The 19,926-nt window shown below is 45.2% G+C and overlaps 1 protein-coding gene across 4 annotated transcripts in view; it reads left to right on the top strand.

Moving 5' to 3' along the window:
* Nucleotides 1–19,926, top strand: part of NAV2 (neuron navigator 2) — a 693,848-nt gene that overhangs the window by 467,985 nt on the left and 205,937 nt on the right. For 2 of the 4 annotated variants that reach the window (XM_079101814.1, XM_079101813.1), the window contains exons 4-6: nt 1,223–1,295; nt 10,479–10,737; nt 14,955–15,023. In XM_079101814.1, coding sequence (XP_078957940.1) covers nt 1,223–1,295; nt 10,479–10,737; nt 14,955–15,023 — 401 coding nt within the window. The remainder of the gene's footprint in view (nt 1–1,222; nt 1,296–10,478; nt 10,738–14,954; nt 15,024–19,926) is intronic. The other 2 variants (XM_079101816.1, XM_079101815.1) reach the window with 1 other exon arrangement.

Raw genomic sequence — 19,926 nt, 5'->3', positions numbered from 1 at the left:
GTAACTTCAAACTCAGGATTGAGTGGATTCTTATAGGAGTGGCACAGTTTTGTCCCATAGACTAATTTAATGCATTTGGAAGATGTGAAGACTGGGGTAGAGAAGGAAAATGCCAACGTCGGTGGGAGAGTGGATGTGAACTTCAGGAGGACTCTCAGAGCCAGACTTCACTTAAATTAGAGCTCTTAAAATGGAAATGCTTTACACTTTCTGTGACTAGAAGGGGCCTCAAGAATTTGCTTGAGGATGGGGGGAGACAGCGTGGAAACATGTGCACTGTTCAAGACAATAGTTTATTAGCTCAAAATAAACTCCTTTAGTTAAATACTGGTTTGAGTGCCTAAGAAGGTCTATGGAGCCTGGGAAGGCATGTGGATGGAGCGGTTGCAGAGGAGAGTGGAGTCCTTATAAGTGAGATGCAAATTGTGTGAAATTCAAAGATCCTGCAGATCAAAAGCAATTTCCTTTATTTATGGTCATCAGTAACATTAATCAAGCCAGAACGTTTTCCTTTAAACCAAAAAAGTAATTCGCCCTGACAACTGAAGTCAGATCAAACCTTTGGGGATGACCTAATTGTTCTCTTGTGAGGGCTAGCTATCAGTTTGCCCTTAGCTGTGGCTTCAGTTCCATCAAACCTGGGAGGCCTCCCAGACCCCTGTAGGGGGTCTCTTCTTGCTACAAAGAGCACAAAGGACAGAGAGGTTTGGGAGGCCACAACTCTCTCTGGCCATCTGCAATGCCTGCCATCCTGAGAATTTGTGAGCAAGCTCTACCCAGATTCTTGCTGAAACTCCCATTCACCGTTTGTGCATCTGACTGTCTGCTGCTTCAGTGACTGGAAATTTCTCCCAGCTGCTGGGAGATGGGTGGGCACACCAACCTCGTCCCCATCTCCATTTTTTCTGGCAGCTGTTCAAATTTTCAGGATTGCATTGGTGACATTGATCAAGATGAGAGCTCTCATTCCATCCTGGTTATTTTTGGCAGCTGTGAACAATCCAAGGCCTCGAATTTTGGCACCGTGTGGTTAGGATATTAGGTAACCTTTCCCTGTGCAAGTACAGACAAAGAAGAGTCCTGTGCTGCATCCATCCATCAATCCATCCATCCATTGGCCATTTTTACAGCATTCCATTTGCTCTTGGTTCCTAATAAGAGATGGCTCTGGAGAAGGCTGAATATTAAATGTAAATTGTTGTTTTCTTTCCCCCTCTCCCAGATTGAAAACATAGATGCCTGCTTGAATTTCCTGGCAGCTAAGGGGATAAACATCCAGGGGCTGTCTGCAGAAGGTGAGTGAGAGGGCTGGTCCTGCTGCTGCCTTTTTGCCGTCAGCAATGCCTGCTTGTTACTTACTGGTGATATTACCATGGTGAAGGGATGCTGGTTGGCTCCTCTGCTTTTGTTTCCTTTCTGGCGGCTCCATGCTTGCCCAGTCTCAAGGATGCCAACTTTATGATAACCTGAAGAATCATTCTAAGAATGCAGTCACATCTGCCGTTATACCAGCCATCTGGAAACCACTGAGGGGGTGGTGAAGAGTGAGCTGCTCCTGTTGAAGAAGGACTGGCTTAAACAATGCTGACTTGATTCACCTGTCTGGTGGTTCACTTAATTATCAAGTCAGGCCTTATCTGTGGGAGAGAGAACACTTTAACCGCAGAACATGCTAAACTGTACAGCTCCCAGGGGAAAATGCTTAAGCCTTATCTTTTATTAGAGAAGCAGCACTTGTCCTTGTTCTTAAGGAAAAAAAAAAAAACAAAGAGCATGAGATTTATTAATGCAGTACTATATTTCTACATCCGGATTAGTTTTTAATTAACTTAAATTTGGTCGCTAATTAGCACATTAGCATTTGCTAGTGTTCTACTGTTAAATTAGATATGGGTCTGGAGCTGACTGGTCGGAATCCTTAGCCTCCTCAGGCAACACCTAACCTAGAATCGTTCACTCTCTCTCCTGTTTGTAAATACAAGCAGCTGCCAGCTCAGATTCTGCCATAGGCCCAGGCCTGTGTCCTCCCAAACTCATTAGACTGCACCTGCCTCCAGCTTTCCCAGAACAGGTAAAGCATCTCAGATGGTACACCTTTCCCTAGCAAGGGTGTTTTTTGAAAAGAGGCATGTGAGCATGGACCCAGGGAGGGTGGGGCCAAAAGGAGCAGTGAGGAAAGAAGCAGTCAAGTGGAGCAGGTAAGTTTGAAATGTGATGGATTCTATATGGGATCCTTTCCTCAATTTTGCTCTACTAGTTGGTGAAAGCTTGTTTTTTCTGGCTGTGTTCCTGAACTGTAGTCTCTTGCAGTATTGGGGTGGGGAGTGTGGCAGAAATGGCCAGTGTTAATGGCTTCTAGGTATACCATGTCTGCAAGTAGGACTGTTGGAATTGTTTTGGGAACTCTGACACATTGGACCTATTCCCAGGCAGCCATGGTCACACTGCTTCCAGAGGTCTGAGAAGCAGCTGTAATGTGGTCAGTCCCTGCTCTTACACTAGGATCCCTGGAAGACTCCTCTGCCCTGCGCGGGGTAGTGGGGGCATCATCCATGTGGATTGCTCATTGTTGGGGCACGGGTGGTGGTGGTGGTAGGGATGCCAATTCCCATTTCAGAGAACACAGGATTTCCTCCTGGTGGGGAGTTCTTGTGCTGACCAGTAGGTGGCAGGACATGCTCCTCCTATTTGTCCTAGAACAAATGGACCCGGGTTCAGGCCATTGTACCTTATGTAGAGCACTGCAGGGACTTTTCTAGAATTATGCTTAGAATCAAGGCCTTGGGGGATGCATGTCCTGCAGGCCTGCTTGCCTGCTTTTTCCTGCTGGCATGAGGATAGCCCTCCAGTTGCTCAGCACCTACCCAATGTCTTGCCTTCTGCCTCATTGGTTTCCTGCATCTGCCCCAGCCTCTCCATACTCTAAAGCATAGCAATCTATGCAGTCAGTATTTGTTGAATGAATAATTACCAACTGTGCTCCTAAGGGTTGATACGTATTTGCTCCTGTTCTCACAACTGAAGCTGGAGTTTATAACACCCTCAGTTTACAGATATGAATTTCTGGCTTAAAGGTATCCCTGAGGCATGTTGCCAAAGAGGCATGATTTGAACCCAGGTTATTGTGATTTCAGAGCTCATCTTCATGGTATTTCCTGAGATGGCAGATGAATAAAATCTGCTCGTGCTATATATAGGTGAAAGAAATCGGGTTTAGAGCTCTTTGTTCTCTGAAATATTGAGAAGGTGTTATGTGGCCCTCAGTGACACACTGTGCAAGGAGACATTCTGGCCTCTGCCCCTTTTTGATGATGGGCTGACCTGTGGAACCCGAGCACAGGAGAGCATGTTGTAACAGTGTGTTGAGGTAATCAACTCCGGGGTATAACTATGAAGTGGTTCTATGCTATTTCAATGATGGCCCCCAACTGTGCTGTATTGAGCCCCCATCTTTCCTGCTGGGCTGAGACTCATTTAATGATATCTTGGCCAGAATCCATAACTGTCCCAGTCATGTTCATTTATTCGAATAGCTCTATGTCCAAGTTTTTGACTCGGCCTTGTTCCTTTTAAAATTTCTCTACTCAAAGCTCTTTTCCACCCCTACACCCCCGAACCTGCAGGAAGTCAAAGGGGAATGGGGCTTGGTGACATGGCTTCCCACCCTCTCCCTTTCCCTGTTCTAGTACCCGAAGCTGCAGAGTTTGGACAATGGAGGAGGTAGGTTTCTGCAATGGTGAAGTTGCCATCCTCCTCTTGGGTAGCCATAATGGCCACGGTCCCAGGTAGTAGGCTCAGTCTGTCCTGCTGATGGGACCCACTCCCATGCTGCTTCCAGGCCACTGGTAGCTCTTTGGTGAGATTCAGCCAGCCCTCTCACCATGGTCTCACAACCCCTCTATGTCTGACATGGAACCAGCAGGAACATATGGGCTCCCTTTTCCACTAGCAAGGATAGAACAGGACTCCTGTCACCTGGCAGTAGTCCCCCAGCGTGTAAGTTCTTTCCCTGCAACTTAGTTCACCCAGAGGTAGATTGGCTGAGTCTGCTAAGCAGATTTGCAATTCGGCCAGATCCCCTTTCTTACCAGCACACCCCCACTTTGAGTGATTATTTTGAAGCCTTCACTCCCCTGACTTCCACATGTTCCTTGGTGAGGGGAGGAGTTTTCCGGTTTCTGTGATCTTCAAGCTTCACCCTCCAAAATGACTTTCTGTCATCAGATCTTATATGGATTTCTTTGGGAGGGAGAATGGGGAGCAGTGATGGTATTTGGTGCTGAGGCTGATTTTGAACTACTAGAGTCCAACTGGCTCCAACTTCCAGCACCTCCTTGACCTTATAAAGTGAGAGGGTACCTAGAACCCTTCATCTTCAAATTATTCACTATTTCAGGGTACAGGGAATATCTCACTTGACATCATAGGATGGATTATAGGATGGGATCAGTTTATTGAGAACCTGTCATGTGTTGGTCACTGAGCATGTGTGTCTTATTTCATCCCCCAGCAACCCACTGACATCAGTGTCACTATTATCCCCATCTAGCAGATTAGGAAATAAAGGCCCAAAGAGATGGAGTTATACATGGGAAGTTGCATGCACCCGTGAGCAGTGGCTAAGCTGCCCTCATCTGCTGATTCAAGGGCCTGTTGTCTCTAGCCACCTGCATATCTATTAGAAAAACATTAGTGTTTAAAAGAATCATGTAGTTTTAATGCTTTTTTTTTCCCTTTTGAAGATGAGTGAGTGCCCTGGGGTGCCTCCTCTGATGGAAAACAAACACATGGTGGTTGGAAAGCCCCATAGGTGCATCTCCACCCTTTCCCAGTGGCTGCAGCTGCTTCAGAACCAGGAGGGTGTGTGCACCTGTCCTTGCAGGTTGCAGCACAGGCCTGCCCCAACCTGCCTGTTACAGAGCCACAGAGAGCCTTTGTTCAGGGGCTCAGACTGCGGGTGCCTGGGGGCAGAGATTGCAGCCACCCAGCCCTGGAGGTGCTGCTGGTGTGGGCCTTCCCCGGCCCAGGCCTCTCACCCTCTCAGAGTTCCTGCAGCTTGAAGCTCAGACACATCTCTGTCCTGTTAGAGCCTTGTCAGAGTCTTGTGGGCTTAGAGCTCCCCTTCCCCGAGGTGATAGTCAAGATCTACCCTCCAGGCCTTCCTAACACAAACTCCACCTGTCATAGCTGTCAACTTGTCCCTGGGAGACCCCTATCTTTGGCCACTTTTGAGATCATCTGGGCTTTGTGCTACCTGGCCTTGAGCCCCCCCCAACCTCCTTCAATTAAGAAGCAAAGGTCTAAGGTAGGGCATATTCTTTTGTATTTTCTGGGTGTATCCCATGTACCAGGCACAGTGTTGGGTACTGGTGTCACTGATAAGTCAGTTGTATAAAACAAGCCTTGATCCCAATTAGTAAGAGAACTATGATAGTGCAAGCTACAGGAACCACTGGTGGCCAAGGAAAGGCAGGTCAGGTCAGCTGCAGCTGGGGCAGCCAGGGGGGCTTCACAGAAGTGGTGACATTTCCCTGGGTGTTCTAGGATGAATGGGCTTTTCACCAGGCAGAAAAGGGAGATGAAGGGAAACCTAGACAGAAGGTGGGACATAGGTGACATGGAGGCAGAGGGGTAGTCCTTTATCAACCTAGCAGATTGTAGAAATGGAGGTAGGAAGATCCATCCAGGTGACTCTGAGGGAGCATTTGCTTTTGAAATGAAATCAGTCATTGATTCGGTCACCTCTCTCCGGATCGCCAGAGACCCAGGAACTGAGCTTGCTCCTACTTTCATCCTGAACCAGACAGTAGGGGTTCTTATTGGACTGTAGGGTAAAGGCAGCAGGTGAAATGTTTCCATTTCTCCTGTTCACATCACCTGAGTGGGCACACAGCAGACTGTTTCTGTCCCTCTGCCCAAGGGGCCCCGTAGGCTCTGCTCCCACCCTCGCATCCCTCTTCCCCTGTGAGAAGCACAGTTGGCAGGCTTGAGCAGGACACAGGACCACAGGAGTGGGTAGAAAGGGGATGTGGCCCATGTCAGTTATGTAAGCCGTCCATCTTCAGGAACAGACCATCGGATCCACAGTCCCTAGTCAGTGGAGGTACCTCACACAACTGTAGCAGTAGGGAATCCACTAGGAGTCCCATAACTCTGTGTAGCTCTGCAGCAGCTCAACTTTTAGATCCTTCTAGCCTCTAGAGCAGGTTTCTTTGTAGTGGATTATTCCATTACTTGTGACTTTGGAAATCAGGCCTGAGGTTTTTCTTAAAAAACAATAAGACAATAACTTCTCTCTTTCACTTCCCATCATGCCCAGTGTTACCTACAGCATCTATGCAGATTAGAACCAGCCAGTTGGTACAGAGAGATCAGTCAGAAACCAAAGAACTTAGCATCCAGACAATGGAACATTCTAACAGAATGGGACCATAACCTGTGCAGTGTGTCCTTCATTTTGCATGAGGGTAGCCTTGGGAAGAGAAGGAACAGTGTTCCACTGTTCAGTTAGCTAAGGTCTCCTTGGACAAGTCACTTCTATCTAAAGTTACAAGTCACTTCTAAAGAACTTTGTTCCAGGTATTTTCCTTCTAGAAGGAAGGAAGTCTAGAAGGTAAGGTATGTTGCTCAGACACTAAATGATAGTCCTTTTCCCACACCTTGGGAAGGGCCATGAGGAAAACATTCTTGTGGGCTTACAGATTTTATTTTTAGGCCTCTCTATAGAGCTGGCTCACCAGGCCTCATGGAACACAGACAAATACCATTTGGAAATGTGGAAGGAACACAATTCTAGCTATTTTTGGATAGTGTCTGTTGCGGACCACCCGAGGTATAGACTATGTGGCTTTTAGAGCATTCACCACTCTTGAGTTTTTGTGATCTGAAAAAAAAAAAAAAAAAAAAAAAAAACAACTTTTTTTTTTTTAAACAATCCGAATGTCCATCATCAGGGGGATAATAAACAAAATATGGCATATCCATATGATGAGATGCTTCTCGGCAATATAAAGAAACTGATAAATGTTCTAACACAGTCAAACCTTTAAAACGTGATGTGAAGTGAAAGAAACCAGATGCAAAAAACTGCATATTACATGAAACCATTTACATAAAATGTGGAAAAAAGGTGAATTTGTAGAAACAGAAATTAGATTCATGGTTGCCTGGGAGTGGGTTTGGGAATCAATTGCAATTGAGTATAAGGAATCTTTCTGGGTGATAGAAATATTCTAAAACTTGAATTTATTAAATTTGCTTAAAAATCACTGAATTGTACACATGACTTTATGGATAGAAATTTTATAATACCTTCATAAAGCTGTTCTAAACATCAGAAAGTCACCATTTAATTTTCTCTAATATGAGTTATTCATAATTGATTTCCTTCTGGACACCAGTGACTGGCCTACAGGGGAAAGAGGAGCAGAGCCCCCTTCCTGGGCTTGCTTTGGATAGAGATTCCTGAGCCGGTTTCTGAGGAGGCTGCAGGTAGAGGGACCATATTTTCTGAGCGAAAATGTGAATTACAGAGTCAGCAAGGTCCCAAATGCTTTGCACTCATTTTTTCCTTCAACAGCCCCATAGGAAGGCACAATGCAACATACGCTCGATTTTATAGGAGAGGAAAACGGAGGCTCAGAGAAGTTGAATCTTGCAACAAATCAAAGTCTGTAAATGATGGACCATAGAGATTTGACCCCAGGTTTTTCTGGCTCTTTTTGATGACAGTACTATCCCCTAAGGAAAAGAGGATTTATCAGAGGAACATTATGCTCTTTGGCAGTTAAAAATGCTTTAGGGAACAATGGTACAAACCAGTGTGAGCAGTGAGTGGTTTGATGACCACAGTAGCTAGAGACAGAGACAGGACTGGCCTCGCCTTCTGCAGTGTGGTTGGCTCCTGGTCTATGGGGGTGCTGACAGGGATGTACTGACGTCTCACAGTGGGCAGCCCTGAGCCCCTGGGTGTGCCGAATTGTTAAGTCCTTCTCCTCTTTGTTCTTCTTACATAGTTTCAAAAAATGTGTGCTGGGATGTTTGACACACCAGAAGAATAAATACTACTTCTATGCCTATTAGCAAAAGTAGAACATTAGTGTACTTTTTAAATTCATCACACAGGATGGCTATACATTTCAGCCAAGTTAGACCATCTTAGGAGACCAGATTTTGAGCTGGAAAACCCTGGATTTAGACTCCAGCTCCAGAATTTATTACCTTGGAAAGGTCATAAAACCTTTCTGAACTTCTATTTCCCTGTAAACAAAAGGGGGACAGCACTACTTACTCCTCAGGTGGCCAGGGTTAAGGGAGATGGTGCACGGGAACAGCTCAGCCTGGCACACTTGTGAGTAATGGTGCTTGTTTTAAACTGTACAGCAACCTGATCCCTGTAAAAGGCAACCCAGGCTGCCTCTCTCCCCATGATTAGCATTATGTTCTCCCTCCCATGAATTCAGTTTTGAGGGGAAGTTGTTTCCCCAAGTTTCTTCCTAGGTGCTAAACTGCAGGCCAGCATTTGGTTGGCTCATCTCAGTTCTTCCCCTCGCCTGTCACTGTCCACCTGGGAGGCCACAGGTATGTCACTTCATGATGCTATGAATAAGATAAATAGCCAGTGGAATCTTCGTGTCCATGGTATGCATATGCTGGTAAGAATGTTTGGAAACAGTGTTGCAGGGGTGTTCTTCTCCTTTGGCTTCCTTAGGATGGAGAAGGAAGCTGCCAGAGGGTTAGAGCTGAACTGCCCAGAGAAACCAGGAAGTGTGTCTGCTGCTACCTATATTGTCCTGAGAGGTTCCAGCTCAGCCCTGGCAGGATTAAGAGCCCACTGCCCACTTCACTCTCAAAAATATCATGGTTTGTACAATAAATTACAAAGTCCCCACTGGAAACGCCATCATTTTTTAAGATATGAACCTGGAGCTGTATGATAATCTTATTCAGGGTTCTGAGACTTTGGTTTACCTAGAATAACTATGAGCAGTGAAGGACTTCACGGTACATGGTATGTTTTCACATATATGTTCTCATTTGATATGCAAAACAACCTGCGTGATGGTCCTGGCGATGTTGGTATTGCCATTTTTCCTGAGACCCAGAGAGATTAAGTGACTTGCCCAGGTTTGCACAGCAAGAGAATGATAAGAGTACAGATTGGAACTCATGGCTTAGGTTTTCTGACTGCTATATTCCTGTCAGCTTTGTTCCATGATCAGAACCTGCTGGCTCCCACAGAACTGTGTGAAGGCTGGATTCCAGAGGTGTATACTGTCAATTTCTTCAGTGCCTGGAGTAAAGGATGCTCTAGCAGGAAGTAATTAGTCTCGGCCTAATGGCAGATCACACCTGTGCAGGGGTCAGGACTTGTTCTGGAGGGACTCCATTCATACCTCTGCCCCTCCACTGGCCCTGAGGAAGCACTGTTTCATCATGAGGAGCCTTTCCCCAGCTCAGTGCTAATCAGGGTGTCACTCCCTACCCCTCTAGCAAGGCCCCAGAGCTTCCTTTGTCCCACATCCTTCTTTCCCCCTTGCCCTTTTGAGAAGAAATCCAGCCCAGAGCTGCAGCGAAGCAGAGAGGACTGGGTTTGTTTGCCCTTCAGGTCTCTTCCTCCTGTCCCTCCTTGTGGGTGGCCCTGGTACCTTACTCCTCAGGGTCAGTTTAGCCTCTGGCCTTCAGCATCTGGTGTTAAAATACTGCATAAAAGGAGGGAGGGCTTATGGAGAACCCCTTGCTATCCGTAACCTTTGCCTGTGAATAAATGTTTTATTCTCCACAGCTCTTTATGAATGCCTTGAGGCACAGGCATCTGAACATCTAAAAATTACTGTCTGGAATAACAGAAGTATGCTTCCCACTCTGTTCTAATTTATTTTAATATGATATTTTGTATGAGTCCCTCATGGAAGCCAGTCCTTCTAGTCTGTCCCTACATCCATCCCAAATTACAGTTATTTATGCAATGGACAAGAGAGGCAGAGCCATATATTTGAAAGAAGGATGACTGGGTAAAGCAGAGCAAGGATTTTTGAAGTGGGCTGGTGGCCACTTGGCATGCTCAGTGTGGCTCGAGGCTTGGAACATGGACTTGGCAGAGCAGACTAGACCAGTGTGTCTCTCAGAGCGCCTGAGAGAGCCTCTGTCCAGGATCGGCTGCTTTGCCTGCAGAACAAGCACAGTCTTGCTGGGGACGCTTGCTTTTCAGTGGTGTCCTTACTGAGAATTTCCTCTTGGCACTTGCCAGACCTCCAGTCTCGACTTGCCTGGTGTAGCCACTCTAATCCCAGAGGGGAGAATAAGCTAATTTCTTTGTGGTTTTGGCCTGCTTTTAATTGACTGTGATCCCAATTAAATGTTCAGGAAGTCTGTCATATCCTCAAGGAATTAAACTCCTGTGAGGGCTCAAGCAGCCCATTGAGTGGGGAAAAGAAAGGACTCCACCAGCTGACAAGAGTCTCTTTATTGTCTTGCAGAAATCAGGAATGGGAACCTCAAGGCCATTCTAGGCCTCTTCTTCAGCCTCTCTCGCTACAAGCAACAGCAGCAGCAGCCCCAGAAGCAGCACCTCTCCTCCCCTCTGCCACCCACCGGGTCTCAGGTGGCTGGGGCCCCCTCCCAGTGCCAGTCTGGCACTCCTCAGCAACAGGTGCCAGCCACTCCCCAAGCCCCGTGCCAGCCTCACCAGCCAGCGCCACATCAGCCCTCAAAAACACAAGCCGAAATGCAGTCCAGGTGGGGCTCCTTCCTTGCCGACCCAAATGCCTGTTTTTCAGGTGTAATTTGCACCCCAAATTATAACTTGTATCATTTATGGTTTCCAGTCAAGCTCCTTCAATGTGGAGTGCTACTGGTAGTTAGGAATTCACACGACCTTGGAAATGGATGCAATGGGGCCTCCTCCTGTGCCTGGCAGAGATGTGTACTTTTATAGGTCAGCATTGCCAACAGCCAGTGCTAATTAGCTGCTCCTGCTATGACTCAGGCCCATTACACACATGCTCATGTGTTATAAACAGCCCCTAAAATAGACTTCAAACCCCGTTTGTGTGTTGGCTTACAAGATGAGTGCTCAAAGTTAGAGTAATTTATTGAACAGATGAGAGAGACAGAGCCATGTATGTGAAAGGAGGATGACTGGGTAAAGTAGAACAAGGATTTGGGAGTGGGGATAGCTAGTCATTTTACTTAGTGGAGGTAAAAATTCTGTTCTAACAGATGCCTCCACTTTTCCAAAACAGAGAAAGTATGCCAAAGGAAGATTGCTAGTGTTAGCAGGGAAGTAGCCAGCCACCTTCCCTAAGTGCAGCAGTGTCCCCCAATGGGAGGAGTAATCATGAATGTGACTGAGTTGTCTTGAACTTACACTGTGAAAGCTGTATTATGTTGACCTTAGGGAAAATCCCGTTGTGCAGGACTGATGAAGGATCAGTGCTTGGATCTTGCCAACCTTTCTAGAGGAACTGATGCTTGCCACTAGTACTTCCCTACAGCAATGTACAGGCACAAAATGCCTCTGTAGTGACCACCTCCTCTACTACAATCTTTGCCAAAGATTGCCATGCAAATCATTTTTTCACACTAAAATTAGAAACTGAACCCAAGAGTACTTACCACAGAGTTACAGTCCCAGCCATTTTTATTTTTTATTTTGAGGTGGCATTGCTAGCCCCAAACTTTAGATCCCTTCTGCCTTGGCATTCCCAGTAGCTGGGATTACAAGTGTATGCCACTGTTGGTTCCCAGATAATCACTTGTTTTAATGAAAAATAAAAGTAGAGGATTAGGAACTAGAAAGTTTTTGGCTTATGATGAAGTTCTGCAGAAAATCTCATAATAATTGTTTTCTTTTAAACCATCAATCTTTAGCTGTAAAACCTAATATCACTGATCAAATTGATTGCTTGATTTTATCTAATGTGTGCTACAAGGTAATGCTTTTCCTTTCCAGTGCCCCAGAGCCCAGCATTGATAGTTATAAGGCTTCTCAAACACCTTGATTCCCTTTGCCACCTGTGGTAGTTGGGCAAAACCCAAAGCAGCTCAAGTCTGACAGCTGCCTCATGGATAGTTACAGCTTTTTTCCCAGGAAAAGTGTGATTTCCCACTTGTGAGGCTGTTCAAACCAGCAGCGATGGTGTAAAGTAAATCAGGTCCCCTAAATAATTATCTAATTATATCCATTATGGAAATTCATGGGATAGGAGAGATGCCTAGACTAGCAATGAGGAACAGCCAGCCTCACAGCCAGGCACTGCCCACTTTCCCTGGAGACCTCCATGCTTGGGAGCCCTTCCCTGGGCAGAGGTTTCCTGATGACCCTGGATGATGTAAATGATCAGGGCATCAGGGCATCAGGGCATCATTTCCTAAACTTCATTCTGCAGAGTGTTTACTTCCTAGAGTGTTCACTTCAGTTGTATTACAGGGGAAGGATTCTGTGGGGGTAGAAACTGGAAGATAACCTGGGCTAGGGTATTGTAACTATTATTGCAATTCTGCTCAGATCCTTGAAACTGCCAGTATTCATTCTTGTATATTGTTAGTGCAAAGACTTCTATTGTCCAGCACTGTTCTAGGAACAGGTGAGTCAGAAGGAGTAAGATAGGCAAGGCGCCTGCTCTCTGTGTGCTGCCAGAGGAAGATGACAAACAGGCAAATTAATGGAGAAAAATGTCAGGCAGTGTGAGTGTTATAATAAGATGATGGGATTCAGAGGTGCTGGGTCACTCATTTAGGTTAAGTTGAGAGCCCAAAAGCAAAGAGGGCTGCTATCATGTCCATGAAAGTTAGTTATGGCATGGAGGCAAGGTCACCAAGTGCTTGCTTTCAAACACTTGGACAGATTGGAAGGAAGGATCCCATTTAAGAAGCTTCTGTAGTCTGGGGAAGTATAGTGGTTCAGATCAAGTTGGTGGAGCAGGTGTGGAGATGGACTCATGCAGGATATTTTGGAGGTTGAGCCTAAAGGCCTAGAAGTAGATTATTTCTCTGGAGTGAGAAAAAGAGTGGAATCCCAGGTAAAGCCTAGATTTCTGACTTGAGCAATTAGGTAAGTGGTGGCATTATTTATTGAGATGAGGTAGGCTAAGAGAGGAACAGGTGTGCATTATAAACCTGCAGAAGGAGATGTGGAAAGAAGCATTTTATAAAGCATCTCACTATATAGTGTTCTAAGGAACGTGTGCCCAGACCTACAGTTTTGGGTCACTGAACCATGCTACCCTGAAGCATCCGTTTCCATGGTAGGTGTTTGTTTTCTTAGTAGAACCAGATGTTCCAGTCAGAGCACCCATCTCTAAATACCCATTACTAAATACCTTATCTAGGGAAGAGCCACACTCACTTAAGCCAGGTTTGTGCATTCATTTATTCCAGCCACACAGTGGCTCCTGCCAACATGACTTTCTGACCCTTCAGAGTGATGACTTTGGAGTGGGGCTCTACAGTGGCTGTATATCCTCATTGACACCTTTTTCTCGCCCAGGTTGGGTTGCGTCTGCGAATGGGTGGTTTCGTCCATTTTATACAGATACATTCTACTTCTCCTTCCAAAGAGTAATCTTGTTCTCAAGGTCTAGTGACGTGAGGTCCCACGCTAACACTCTAGCTATAAGTTTAAGAATGACGTGATTCCTTCCACCTCTGGCTCAGCGCCATTGTATTTCTAGTCCCTGATTCTATCTTTGATAACCAAAGCCCCACTGGAAATGATCGGACGCTTGATCTCTGGTGTCAGATGTTGAGGCGCCCCCAGATGCTGGGTGTGTTTTGGCCCTCTGTTAGAACCCTGCCAGGTTCAAACACACCTCGGCATGTTTTGAAGCCACGTAGGTCCAGCACTCCTTGGGGTCGCAAACACTAGAACTTGGCAGCTTTCCATGAAGTTTGCTAATGAAGGAGTTGTGGAAGATGGCAAAGGAAGTCCGGGAGATTGGCAGGAAGGTTTCAGAGCCTCTCCTCTGGGGCAGCCTTGTGGAGACTCATTCTGCCTCTTCCCTCAGCAATTCTCACAGTTTACACGGTGGCTGAGAACTTGATCCACATTTCGCCCCACAACGTTCCTCACCAGTCTAACATCTGGGACAGTCTCCAAGACTCACATTTCTCTCTCTCTGTGTCTACCTTACCTATGATCAATATTCAGTTACTTAAGAAAAATCTAGAAAAGTGCTTTTTAAATTTTATTTATTTTTTATCCATTCTTCCCTCTCTCCTCATTTTCCAAGAACAGTGAAACCAACATTATATTTGTCACTTCAGATCCTTTTATGAACAGGGCACAAGGTACATGAATACAAGAAAGATAAATAGGCTTCATAAGGCAGTAAATAACTTCAAATTGTTATTCTATTAAACCCAACCAACATTCTTCATATGTACAAATTTATGGTACAAAAAAAGCCCATCAGAATTCAAATTTTTTTCAACAGACTTTAAGTGGTCATTCCTATAGCATTAAAAGCAAATATTTCTAAGACCAGCAAAATTTACAAACACCTCTACCTTTGTTTGGGATCAACTTTATGGGCTATTGAGGGCATGTACCTGAAAAGCACCCCAGTTGAACAAGTTTATGAAATAGAAACATCTCCATATTTAAGAAATGTAAAGTAATACTTTACCTAGACATCTTTCTTTATGCCTTGTAAATATCTTAAATATCTCATTACTTTAGAAAGGTATAAAGAAAGCCTATACTGACCAGAAGGAGGAAAGATATTTGGTTTTTAAAAGGGGTGGGGGACATAAAAGTTCTTAAATAATTTTGATTGCACTTTCTTCATATTGGAAATATATTGCATCAGTGAGTTGGACCTAGAAGGAAAAATGTGGGCAGAGGGGGGAAAAGCCAGGCGTGTTTTCCTCGTCCTACTCTTACTATTTGTGTGTCTAATATATCTTTTCTCTCCTCACTTATCTGTTCCACTCTTTTCTTCCCTATCATGCAGTGCATCATCCAAGGACTCATCTCAGAGCAAAATCATCCGCTTCACTCTGGGTCAGAAAAAGATATCTAGGTTAGATTTTCTCTGTGTCCTGCAAAGCATGGTTTAAACCCAAATCCACTGTTCCTTTGTTCCTTCTGTGCTGGCTGAGTTTCCTTTTGATTCCTCTCCACGTTTCATGTTTGCAGTTCCAGAAAACCAAACATGCATTGGCTAATGATCCAGTGGTGGCGAGTTTGCAAAGTGGCCGTGGGATTGTTTGTGTGTGTGTGAGTGACAGCATGGAAGTTAATTTGAGGTGTCCACGCTGCTCATTTGATTTTTGCCTTCGACTGCTTTGTCACCAGAATCCATTCAGATTTAGGGAAAGGTGAGTTTCTAGGAAGTTTTTGTGGCAATTTAATGAAGAATTTCTTTCTTGCTTCTTTCTGGTGCTAATCCGTCCTCACCTGCATCTCATTCATGTGTGCTGTGCTTTCTGTTGCTTTTGCTGTTAAAATTACTAGTGTGGGCTTGGTTTTCTCTTGAGTTATAAAGATCTGAAGCATGAATACAAAATTGTGGCTGCCTTGGCTTACCATGGAGCAATTGCCTCATTTTCCTGAAAATTCAGAAATATGATTTTTCACTAACTAGTTGTCTTGATTCACTTTGGCCTGCCTGCTGCATCCCGTCCTGAATCCTAGGATACATTCTGGGGTATGGGAAAAGCTAGTTACATTGTCATATCTACTGTTATTTTAATTCACCAGTTGGAATGCATTATCTTACTTAATCCTCACATCAGTGTTCATGAGGTAGCTCATGTCATTATCTCCATCTTATAGATGAGGAAACTAAAATTTAGGATGTCAAGCAATTTGCCCAAGGTCACACAGAAAGCGGGAGAATGAGGATTAGAACCTGAATGGCTTCACCCCAGCACACTCAGTTGCACCCCTGTGTCACTCCACTCCCTCCTCCTTCCTCTTGAATTCTGGCATTTGTGTGGTTGTGGAAGCTGTTTTTTAAACTGCTACTCTTGGCGTTTTCCTTGACATTGCTCCCATAACATTCAAACAGAAATCTCTGCTGGGGTGGAATCTCCTTCGCGTAGTGACCAGTGTCTTGTGTTTGCTTCTCCCCGAACTCTCATTTAAAAGTAAAGGGAGAGCTACATTCGTTGCTGTCTTCATCCATGTTCAAATCCATATTGAACTAACTGCCCCACTCTGCCAGCTCCAGAAGCCTTTTCTAACCAGAGTTTACATTTCTAAAAGGCTTGTGTGTGAGGAGACCCAACTCAGGATCTGCCCGGCTAGTGAGGGAGAGACCACTGGGCAGCACTGGTGGCTTCTCTGCAGGATGTCAGCATGTTACCCACGCTTGGTTCCTGGGACAGGAGGGAACCTGTTTGTGACTGCTTTCCCTGCTGAACAGCAGGAGGCTTCAGAGCAGACACAACTGCTCCAGCAAACTGTTCCCAGTTAATTCAAATGTCATGCAAATGCACATACATATGAAAGGAAAGGGGAGGGTGGGCTGGGAGGAAACCTGAAATCTAGTGTCTGTTCCCAGGACGTGATGCGCTCAGCCCTGGAAGATAAAGGTAACAGAAGCTAGCTGGGAAGAGCTCTAATTGAAAGCACATGCCCAGTCCATGCATGACTTGTTATCTCTCCCAGATGATGGAAGGAGGCAGTGGGAAGAGAGGAAGAGCTGGAAGATGCGGGCGTGTTTATGCCCTCCCCACCCCTGTGCTGGACACAGAGCTTCCAGATTCACTATAAGCCATGGTCTGGTCTGGCTTCTCTTTAAAGTCACATTCCTCATCTAGAATTTCTTTTGGGTGTAATAAGGCCAGTAAAGGGATGTTCTTTGTTTTATTATTTGCCTAAAAGTTCTCCTTGCCCTGCCTTTCCCCACTTCCTCAACCCCAGCCTCTAGCAGGATCCTGATGAGAATTTTAACTGATTAAGCACCACTAAGTGTAGCATTAGTTTGGTTGCCAAGAGGCTGCCCTACCCCTTCTGTCTGAACAGGCCACCTTCCTCAGAGTCCTGGAAATAGGTCTCTTGTTGGAGTGTAAACACTGAACACCTGCCAGAGCCAAACACCTGTTGACAGGCACCAGCAATGTTAAGCCCAGTGGGGAGCCTCATCCTTGAATTTGGCTGTGGGAGAGGGGCTCATGGAGGGAATTGGTGCAAGGCTAATGGATCTCAGAGATTTCATCCTTGGTCATATTGTCTTCCTGGCATCCCTGGTGAGCCCCACATATTTGACTTATTCTGTCTGTGAGAGACAGAAATCATAAGATGCAATCATCACTATTATCTAAACAAATTATTCAATCTCTGTGACTTGTGATTCCTTATTGGTAAGATAGAGTAGTTCCAGATTCTCTCAGTGTCATGAGAATAGAATTAAATTATTCCAATTCCATTATACCTGGCATATAATCAGTGCACCATAAATGGCAGCTCTATGACAATGTTTGCATTTGGGGTTGATCTGGGCCAGGTAAAGCAACCAGAACCCTTTTCACAGAGTTGATATCTACACGACTCTCATGGAACAAAATCTGTGGAGTTAGTAGTCAGTCTTCTCTGCCTAGCTGCAGGAAAGCAGATGCCGTGGAAATGAGAGATTTAGCATTTAATCATCTTGTCTGGCAAAAAGCATCTCTGATTATGAACACCCCCCTCCCCAGCATGTGCACACAAGCTGCCATCCTTCCTGGGAAGGGCGCCCCTCTGCTCCCAGCCTTTGAAGTGGTTTTGGGGAGAATGGCTTTCTTCTCAACAGCACGTACAGAACAGTGCATGGAGCAGAGGAGCGGGGACATGCTGGTAGGTCACATGTGAGGAATGACAGTTTTACTGCCCTGCCCGCTCAGTTCTGCACACATTGGAGAAATTGCCCATGGCTTTAATAGCAGCAAGATTTTTTTCCCACCTTGTTCACAGACCACTTCCCTTACACTTAATTTTCGAAAAAAAAAAAAAGCAAGATGTGAATGTTCCAAAGAACCCATCTGTGCCCTCTGTCATTTTGAAACTGTGTTTGAACATGGAACAATCATGAGAGGTCAAGTTCCTCTCAGAGAGGAACTGTTGGGACTCTTCGGTGCAGTTAATGGCGTGGGGCTGACCTGCCTGGCCCCGTTTCCACTGCTCGGCTCTAGCAAGGCAGGCACAGCAGGCAGCATCTGTCGTGATCCTGTAGCTTTTCCACATGGGCAAGACCCAGCTTCTCAGCAAGTCAGGATTCTAATGCTACTGACAGCACATGGTCCCAGACTGGAGGTTGATATGACTTCCGTGACATACAGAGACGTTAACATTAATGAACTTCAAAATATTTAACCCAAAGGCTCAGGTCTGTGTCACTGGTAAAAGAGAATATATTCCACTTTTAACTTCAGCTCTGCTCTCAGCCTCTTAATTAATGCCTCATCTCTAGAGGGCAGGATAAAGTCCAAGCTTTGTAATGTGACCTACAAGGACTTCTCCTTCTCCAGATTCCTTCCCTTCCATGCTGTGTCCAAGAACCAGGACACACGAGTCTGTGCTCTTTATGGGCTTTCTCTCTACATGGCATGCTCTGCCCTCTGTGTTTTTGTCACCTATTCAATGTGCCAAGTCTTGACCTTTCCTGAGCATCTCACCAACTTACGAGGGCATCACTTTCCTGCTGCGAATTATTTCTGAAATTTGCATATTTTATCAATGTACATGTAACCTAGATGTCAGCTAGGGTCAACCAGCCTCTTAAAAATCTAGGTAAGATTAAGCATGCTACCTCTGCCCTTCTTCAGCTTGTAGAAAATCCAGTGACTTCCCATGACCGTGAAGGTATCTTAGTTCTCGTGGTTGTTCTTTGGCTTCGAAATTCTGTACTTAAAATTCAGTCTGACCTAATTCAGTTTGTGAATCAATTTACTATCTATCCTAAGGGGTATTTTGGTTTCTTCGTGGATGAGTTCTTCCATCCCACCATACATTCATTTATAGCCTTTGTATGTGAGATGGACTTTGCTAAAAATTTGGAACAGAGGGAGGGGGCTTAATTTTGGAGCAAGCAATAGTCCAAGTCCATTCACAGCAGAAACTAAGTTTCACACCACCGGGTCATCATCAATTCTATGAAACTTCAAAGATATCACTTGGTCTCCACCTGGTTTTCTGATTTGGTCAAGGTAAGGGAGCTGCCCTGTCTCAAGTGGTCATGGCTTGGTAGTAGTTGATGTGAGCTGAGTGGGGCCTTGTAGTAGCTTTTGGTGGCTTTTTGCCAACCTTTCTCTATCAGCTGTCTTCAAGGCCTTCAAGAGATCCTTGTCTGTGTCCTAGAAGACATGGCATAACCCTGCAGCCATCTGAGGGATGTGCCACTCCCATCAAAGGAGCGTTTAGGTCCATGCCTTATTGAAGAGAATTTGACCATGACCACCCGTGGGAGACCCAGAACTGTCTCTGTAAATCCAAACATCTTTAGTGAGATGAAGAGCCTGGCTTAACAAAGTTTGTCTCTCTGAAAATGTTGATCTCATATGGTAAGTTCTGTCTGCCTCTCTTCTGATTTTTAAACTAGACCCAGCTATTTCCTTCCTTATCTAATTCTTTCCTGTACCATTGCAGGTTTCCTTTATGATAGCATCCAATTCCTTTATGAATCTGTGCTCAGCAGAGAGGATGAGAAGGGAAAATAACATGCATTACTTACAACAGGCCAGACATTAAGTTCCGTTTCAAATTTACAATTACCTCACTGGGTAGTTTATAATTATTCCAAAGTTACAGGTAAGAAGCATGAATCTCAGAGTTGTTGTGAGACTGGTCCAGAGTCTTGAGGGTTCAAGAGCCTGAAGCAGAATGCTGTGACCTATGTTATCCTGCACCATTTAATACCATTACTGTGACACCATCTTGGAACAGGTCCATAATCCTTTTCCAGACCTCTCTGAGGGTATAAAGACTCCTGCAGATCATAGCTG

Source organism: Sciurus vulgaris (genome assembly GCF_902686455.1).
Source record: "Sciurus vulgaris genome assembly, chromosome: 11".
Classification (NCBI taxonomy): domain Eukaryota; kingdom Metazoa; phylum Chordata; class Mammalia; order Rodentia; family Sciuridae; genus Sciurus; species Sciurus vulgaris.
Note: the sequence above shows the minus strand (reverse complement) of the source record. Positions and strands in the feature narration are given on the sequence as shown.